Below are 8,932 nucleotides of genomic sequence, written 5' to 3'. Positions count from 1 at the left end.
CTGGTTAGTGCGCTTATTCATGACATCCATCAGCTTTTGTTATATTTTAAGGAATGTAAGTTCTAGCATATCCCAAGATCAACAAATAGCCTCGCGCATATTTTAGCAACTGAAGCGGTTAAGAGTAACAGAGGAGATTACCTGGTCGAACGAGTCCCTAGAGTTGCAGAATTTCAAGCAGAAAACGAAAGGGTGAGAGAACCAGATTGAAGCAGGAAAAGGGAGAAATGGAGGAAAGGAATCGGAGAAGGGTAGATATCAAAGTGACTATACAAAGCTCTCGGGTGATTCAAAACGTCTTGAAGAAGAAAAGAAGTTATAGTGACAAGACGTGTATTGACTTTTGAGACTGATTGGGCAGATGGAACGGCTGAATTAATGTGTTGCAGATATTGTTTCCTTTTTTCATTTTCTAGGTGATTAGGTTTCCGTTTAGTTTGTTTTGTTTTTCCTTTCGTTGGGCCTAGTCTGGTTACTGGGCTTGCTCTATTTATTTTTCTAGGAGTATTTGTGTAATTATTAGTTTAAATAAAGCCCAATCTGTGATTTATTTCAAAAAAAAAAACCCTAATACATAGAGGAAAGATAAATTTATAGATGATCAACTTTAATCTAGTATGTCCATCAAATAACCTAATAAATGAATGTGATTTAACTTTCCTTTTTGATGCAATGCTTACTTCTACCCATAAAACCCTCAAACCTTTAAATTGGAGAAAAATATACACTTGAGAATACTTGAACCCTCGTTCTTTTAATCATTGCAATAGCAACAACGTCAATTGAGATAACATTCAACAAAGTTTAACTTTTATTAAAATAAATAATTTAATTTCTTAAATTAGAACACTTAATTTTCGACTGGATCTATAATATCGACTAAAAGTTTACACTTTCCCCCTATGCATTTTATGGGTTGCTGCAGATCCAAGGATGGCACCTGTTTCTCATCCCTGTGTTAGATTCAAAATAAATATTTAGATGGAGAAATGGTGAAAGAATAAACAGGTTGGCCTCAATTGAAGATAATGAAATTAAGTGAAATTAAAAAAAAATCGTACTCCACATGAAATCATTTACAATTTTCCAGTTATTAAAGTATTATGAAACAAGTGCATGATGCTTTAATGGGAAAAAGATATGCCCTAAGTTTGTAATTTAACTTTATACAACCATGACCATGTAGTTTAGGCATTAATTCCAAACTTTAGATAAATAACTCTGATCTGAACTTCCTTCTCCAAAGCTCAATGATTCCTTCACATTAAGATAGGTATCCATCTTGCTAAGATGATTCAGCACAGCTTTGATCACTTTTTTTGTCACAAGGGAAAGAGTCTAAGCATGCCACATTGATGGTTATTTGTCCAACAGCTGTTTGTGTTTTTGTCGTCATATTTGGGTCCATATTGGTGAAAATAGTGTTCCTTTGGTTTGGGGACAAATTGGAGAATCAGGCACTTGCTGCTCATACTTATCATCTAGATTTGGTTGATGAAAACTGATGAAAGAATCCATCAATGGTGGAAGAGGTGAAGAACCTATGTCATCATAACTGCTTCCCATGATACTAGGGTTTTTACTAATTTCCTTGGTTTTGTGTAACATTCGACATAAAACCCAATCTTCCTACAAGTTCCAAAATGACCAAACAATGAGATTTGTATCATTAATTTTAAACAAGCATAATTTGCTGTAATTATAACAACATAATCAAATTTTGACTTTAAAATCAACGCAAATTTTTCCTATGTTCATCAGGGGCGAAGTTAGAAATTCTTTTAAGAGATTCAAATTAAATTATATATTTTTACGATAGTAAAAATACAATTTTACCATTTTAATAACCTATATCTTTATAATTCTTAAAGGATTAAATCAAAATTTTATCATTTTAGGAGGGCCAAAGTACAATTTTATCATTATAAATTTAAAATTTTATAAATTATAAAATAATCTAAATTGAAAATTTTCCATTTTAAAAGGCCAGCCACCACCCACCACCCACCACTGATGCTCACTTTCTTTTCATCGTTTCTTTTTTCTTTTTGTTTTTACATTTGGTAAGAATAGTTAAATTTTAATTTTAGTCTCTCTAATGTCTATATTTGAGATTTAATCTCTATACTTTAATTTCTAACATATTTTTTAATGTTATTAATTAGTTCAAATAATTAATATAATTAATTTTAAAAATTAGGTGATTATATATAATTTAACACAAACAAATAATCAATCTAATACAAAATATGAATAATAGATACGATCACTTTAATAATATACAATTACATGTAACACAAAAAAAGGACAGTTTCTTTAACCAATATAATAAAACTAAGAAAAGAATCAAATAAAAATGAGTCGGCTTGTGGTATTTAAAATGCAAAAAAAAAATTCTCTGTTGAGAGATCTGACTTTGACATATATTTAATAGTTTTAAATTGCAAAATGCCCCAAAATTCATGCAGAAATTAAAGACTTTATCATTTAAAAAAAGTGATTCTTTGATTGTAAATTTGACCAAAACTCCTTTTTTTTTATAATCAATTTTATATAAATTTTGATACGTTAGTAATGTAAATTACACTAATATAAAATTAAATTAATTTGACGTATTTTCATAATATTTTATACAATTACTTTGAAACTTTGCAGGAAAAATATAAGTATATTGATAAATTTATAAATTTGATTATTAAAATATCAATTATAAAAAAAATACGGTTATAGATTGGAAGCAATGTATAAGTGTAAGGTACCTTCAAAGTGGAGACGTTGGAGGTTGGTTGAAGCCTGAATTCATGCATGACCCAATCAGATTTAGTTCCTTTGGGAGCCCTACCATGGTAGAACACCAAGGTTTTCCTCATCCCAACAATGGTGCCTTTGCTATGGACAGCCTTATCTTTCCCAGTGGCCTTCCAGTACCCTGACGTTGTTGCCCTATTTGTTCGCAATCCTGTTGCATATTTTCGATCTCTTTGGCTGTAAAAATACCATTCCTTGCTATTCACCCGAGCCGTTTCTATAATAAATTTAGAAATTTCCAAAATGAATATATATAAATTAATTATTTTTAAGAAGTGATATTACAAATATAAAGATAATTACTAATAGTTTAATGATCAAAATGTAAATTTATTAATAATTTAATGATCATTTTATAATTTTTAAAATTTAATGATAAAAGGTAAATTTATTTATAGTTTAATGTTGAATTATTTGGGAGGGTGTAATTGAAATTTAAATTTTTTTTTGGAGTGAGTATATAAATTATAAAATCCAAAACAAGAGATAATGATTTGAAATAATTGTGAAGGGTAATTGAGGTGATAAACACTTGGCAGTCCAAAATCCAGATTAATATGCATAAAAAAATAGTTTGATTAGTGGCTTAAAATAGCTGACCCAATTGTTGAGTGGTCAATTTCCGTATTAATGGAGAATTATTGAAGATAATAATGGTAATTTGCCAAGAAGACAAAAAGGGGTTACTTTGCTTACACGTGTAGTACGCGTGAACAGAAATAATTTCCACCACTGTTTTTTAATTATTTAATTATTAAGAAATAAGACTTTTGATTGGATTGTAACAATGCCAAAAGACTGTCGATTTAATCTTATAAATGGATAATATTTTTAAATAATAATTTCAGTACATTAATTTAGAGATTCAAGACTTTTCAATACAGCTCAATGTATATATATTATCAACTTGTTATTATTATACTTGTTGACCCATCGAGCTAGATTGCGATATGAAAAATTTACATTTTTTTCCAATTTTCACACCAATAATAAGAATATTTATATAGTTATAATTAGATTATTAAATAATAATTCAGATTTAATTAACTAAAATAAATATAAAAAAGACCCAAACGAGCTAGATAAATAATCCGATTTTAAATGGGTCTGGTCATTATGTAATAGAAAATTTTATGAAAATATAATTTAGTATCAAAATTATGGATAAAATATGCTTTAAGCAGGGACAGCAGGAGAGGAGGCAGGGCCCTGGTGCCTCCAGAAATTAAAAATTTTATATAGTTTTAAAATCTAAAAAAATAGAGATTAAATTTTTGAAAATAATAATACAAGGGTTAAATTTTAAATTTGTGAAGAGTTTATGGACTTATAATATATTTAACCTAAAATTATTGATTCTAGGCTAAACTAATTAATCAAAGCTGTCAAATTTTAATTAGAAATTATTCATGTAAATTTGGTATTTAGTTTACTATATTATATTAAACTAGGGTTTATATTTGAAGCAAGGTATTTTAGTTTACTAATTAAATTTTTTTACATGTTTTCTTAAGAGTAATTAGTTGAAAAGTAGTGGTAATTCTCGAGTCCATTAATATTCTTTGACAATTTTGTACCCAAAAAAAAAAGAAAAGAGATATTCATGATAATAGTAAATATATTTTCATAATATCTATATCAACTTCATTGCTATAACCAAGAAAGACGTTTTATTTAAATTCGTTAAGAACTATGTCTGAATGTAGACATTTTCCCACCACAAAATGGAAAACTGAAACATATCCTTGATTCGCCTGTCACTCAAATATATATATATATTAATTTTCTCTTATGAGATTCATATCTAATATTATATTGGACACAAATTTAAATATTGACATGAAATATGGTCTCTTAAATATGTTAAGAATTGGAAAAAGGAATCAATTATATTTGTATCAGTCATGGAATGCAAAAACTGAAACTATTCTTGTAAAACCCGTGAAGAATTAGATTGAAAGAAATTTGATGGATGCATGCCTATATTTCATGCTCAAAGACTATCTTCACTAAATTTAGAAACAAAAAACATATGGGTAAATTACACCATTCATCATTAAATTATAAATAAGTTTTTGTTTTATCATTAAATTATTCAAAAATTTTTATTTAAGTTATTGGGTGGTTAAGTTTTTTTTTTCTTTTAAAGTTTTGCCAACGAGCTCCAAATAATGATTTGTTGATCAGTGAGGTGGATCAGTACCCATCGACGAGTAGAACATACCTTAAATTCAAGTTGATATGACAGTCAGTGTCGAAGATCAAAGAAAAAAGCTTTGGTTCACAGATTTGTGATGTCTAAAGTTATTTTATGAAAAAAAAATTGAATTGTAAAAGAGAATGGGAGAAAGGGCTTTCGACTGGTGCAAACATTGCGAATAGAGAAAGGCATAAATCATTGATTTTAACAGCCCATGACTAATGGTGTAGTTTACCCAATATAATTAAATCCTATGATAAATATGATCATACCAGGAATATCCCAGGGCTCGCACTTATTGAGATCAACTTCAATCATGAGTTGGAAGGTATCAGTTAAAGCCACCTTCCTCATCAAATAATCACAAACAAGCTCTTCATCTCTAGGATGGAACCTGAACCCTGCTGGCAACTTGGCTTCTACCAACCTTATGTTACTCATATTTTTAAAGCTTCAATAGAGGCAAACACAGAAAGAAAATTGGCTTTGCAAAAATGAGGTATTTGAGATAAGGAGAAGGCAGGGAAGAAGGGGGAAGCCTTAGGAGAATAAATAAACAAGTTAAGTCAAATAGGTAAAATGGATACAAAGGCTTAGGATGATTTAAGACCTCAGCTATCATCAGCAATTTGGCAATTGTTGCCAACCTACTGGCTTTTGTATATATATGTATATGCTTCTAAATTGTAATTATACAAAACCCTCTTTCGTCATTGTGTCCTTTTCATTCCTTTAAAATTCTAAAGGAAAAAGAGAACCTCTCATGATAAAGTTGGCCCATACAACCAAATTAAATGGGGAAAAAATTTATGCAGGCCTCATCAAATCCAATAATTTACATTTTGTTTTACCCATACCTTTCTAATTGTGAACTCAATTTTTAACTCCTATAAAGTGATAGTTTCTTCAATATTTTATTTTTAATTATGATAAAAATTATAATGAGAATTCTTAAAATTAGATATTTATAAAAATCACAACACCCACCTTTTTTTCATTTTACTATGCTATTACAAGTAAAGGGTAAAAAAATCCTATGACCCATATTTCAATTAATTCTCAATACTACCAATCAATTGCCATACACTAAAAATCCTACAACGAAAATATATATACATTTTATTTTTCATTTATTCTGACGATAGTCATCACTTGTATTTATATATATAAATTCTTTTAAACAATATTTATTACTTTTTCTATTATTAAATCCTTGAAATAATAAATTTTAAATTATTATACTTCTTGATATTATACCCTTTGAAGTGGGTTTCTTTTCATATTCAACTAGTATCTTATATTCTTTTAACTAGTTTATATACACTTGTATAATGTATAAGTTGATAGTGTGTATTATTTAAAATTTAAATAATTAAAAGTTTTATCGTATGATATTATTATAGTTTTCAAAATATGGAAAATATTGTCTCTTTTCATATAAGTAATTTATTGCGTGATTACAACAATGAATTTTATTGATATATATAAGGTGAATTACAATAACAAAACAAAACCCAAACAACAAATGCAACTGGTACAGCTCAAACTTAGGCCACACTTGAGACGACCATCACATAAGATTTGATGTGTTACATATTTGAGTTAATTTGAAGTAGTAAAAAATGATAAATTCGATTATTTATTGTGATAGCATGAAAAATTTAAAATAATAGTAAATGAATGAATAATGAAGTAATTAAGATTACCGCTTAGGTGACAACATAATTAAGAGGAGTATTCATAAATATTAGAAAAACTTATGGTAAATATTGTATGGGATAAGTAAATATATGGCATTAAATAGGCAAATAACTGTTTTGTGAAAAATTATTAAATTGACCCTTTGGATCACATAGGATATGGGTCGAACCAATAAAATTAAAACATGTCCATATTTTTGCAATCTTAATGACTAATTCTTCTAATCCTTTTGTAACTCCGACACAAAGTAAAGGACGAAAAAATTCACAATCATTGGAGCATATTGTCGGCACACATAGTAGTCATTGAATTATCTAATCTAAACCTTTAAAAAAAATAACCGCGAATGCATTGGATCCATGAATCAACCAACGGAGAGTGATGAGAGAACTCCATTTTCTAGGTCGTGAAAGCATAGAAAGCTGACAGATCAATTGGGTCCTTGGATCGATCTACGATAGTTTTAAGGGGTAATGTCTCTTGACATTCTCCCTCTTGTCTCGTTTCTTTGTCGATTTTCATTTCCTTTCTTTTACCTTCACTCTGGATAGCCAATATCTTGACAGTAAGTAATCAAAGTTACTCTTCTTTGAGTTTTCAATTGAAAATATTTTTATCATTTTCACTTCAATTGCAAATGTCAAGATAGAAGCTTCTTTAAATCTTTTTGTCGAATGCTACGTACATAGTTGACTATTCATATTTGGGTGGTTCATCGTTTTGTTTGGACCTCCCAGTATAATGCTTTGTTTTCTGAGCTCCTAATTTCATTCTTTCTATATATTGTTTGCATTGTAAATTTTTTTTGGGGAAAATTATTATCTAAAAGCTGGTGTTTATCCGATGGAAAAGGCTAATAGATCTGTTTTTTTTTTTTTTTTTAAAATTTGTTTCAATGAACAACACCATAATCGTTGACGGGTGTATTTTATAAGAATAAAGTGAAAGAGAGAAACATGATTATGATTTTAAGGCAACATTGCACACAATGGTGAAACCAAAACCCTGCCAAAAAGAACCATTGCTTTCTCTTCGGAGAATTTTTCGATTAAATTAAAGCTTTGTTGTTATAAATATGGTGCAGTAGAATCAGAGGCTTAGGGGAGAGAAAGGAGTTAACCTTTGTAGCTAGATTTGATCATGCATTTGGCCGGGTCGGGTTTGGGTCGAGCTAATGCAAAAGTTTAAGCTTGTTTTTTATGTTTGAGTTCGGCCCGATTCGAAAAATAGGTATAAAATATTGTCCAAACTCGACCCAAATAAAAAATACTAAACGTGAACTTAGCCTGGCCTGCTCGTATTAATTTTTTTATATAAAAATAAATTTTAAAAATATAATACATCAAATACACTAAAAATATTAAAATAAATGTTTCCAAACAAATTAAAAATATATTAAAAAATCTTTAAATTTAAATAATACTGAGATAGTTGCAATTTAGCAAGCAAATCCAACAAAACAAGACTTATATAATATTCAAACAATAGAAATATAATTTCAAAACAAAATCAAAATGACAACAAACAACAACAAAACAACAACAAAGCAACAATGAAAAATTTAGGCAAATTTAGGCTGGGCCGAGCCCAGGCCAAGTCAAAAAATTTTACGCGGGGCTCAGTCCATTTAGAAAACGGGCCTTACTTTTTTGTTTAAGCCCATTTTTTGTACCTATATTTTTGTCTAAATTCTCTAACTTTTCAAGCGAGCGTTTCGATTTCAACGGATGATCCAACCCATAATCAAGTCTATTTGTAGTTGACATTAAAAAATATCCATGTGTAACAATGACATGTAAAAAAATACTCACATGTTTTAATTTTAATGGTTGGGCACACATCCTATATGGTAGGAAGGATCTATAATAATTTCTTTGGGTAAAAAAATCTAGTAATATGTTATAATATTTAATGTGTTGATTTAATATGATTTGCTTTGATTGTATGTAATAAAATTTAAAAAATTAAAATTGAAAAAGTTTATTAGTGACAGGTTAAAATATTATAATTTTAGTTTTCGTAATTATGCGGTTAAAATTGAAAGTATTTTGATAAAATTAGGCAGATAACCCATTAAAAATATAAATTAACTAAAACTTTAATCTTTTTCAGTGATTTAATTTATTAAGATAATCTATAATAATAAAAAACAAATGATATAAATTGTTTCAATAAAAAAGTGTAGAAAATGATAAGTAGATAATAAGTTATTTATCACTTAGG

The 8,932-nt window shown here is 28.5% G+C and overlaps 1 protein-coding gene across 1 annotated transcript; it reads right to left on the bottom strand.

Annotated features, from left to right (window-relative positions):
• Window positions 1-1,019: 1,019 nt before the first annotated feature.
• Window positions 1,020-5,642, bottom strand: LOC105766242 (NAC domain-containing protein 21/22). The gene is given in 5 exon segments (XM_012585618.2): window positions 1,020-1,320; window positions 1,322-1,455; window positions 1,458-1,629; window positions 2,760-3,025; window positions 5,281-5,642. Coding segments are annotated over 5 exon segments (867 nt in total). The 5' UTR covers window positions 5,450-5,642; the 3' UTR covers window positions 1,020-1,194.
• Between the last annotated feature and the right edge of the window lie 3,290 nt (window positions 5,643-8,932).

Source organism: Gossypium raimondii, chromosome 5, assembly GCF_025698545.1.
Source record: "Gossypium raimondii isolate GPD5lz chromosome 5, ASM2569854v1, whole genome shotgun sequence".
NCBI lineage: Eukaryota > Viridiplantae > Streptophyta > Magnoliopsida > Malvales > Malvaceae > Gossypium > Gossypium raimondii.
This window is presented reverse-complemented; position numbering and strand designations above follow the sequence as displayed.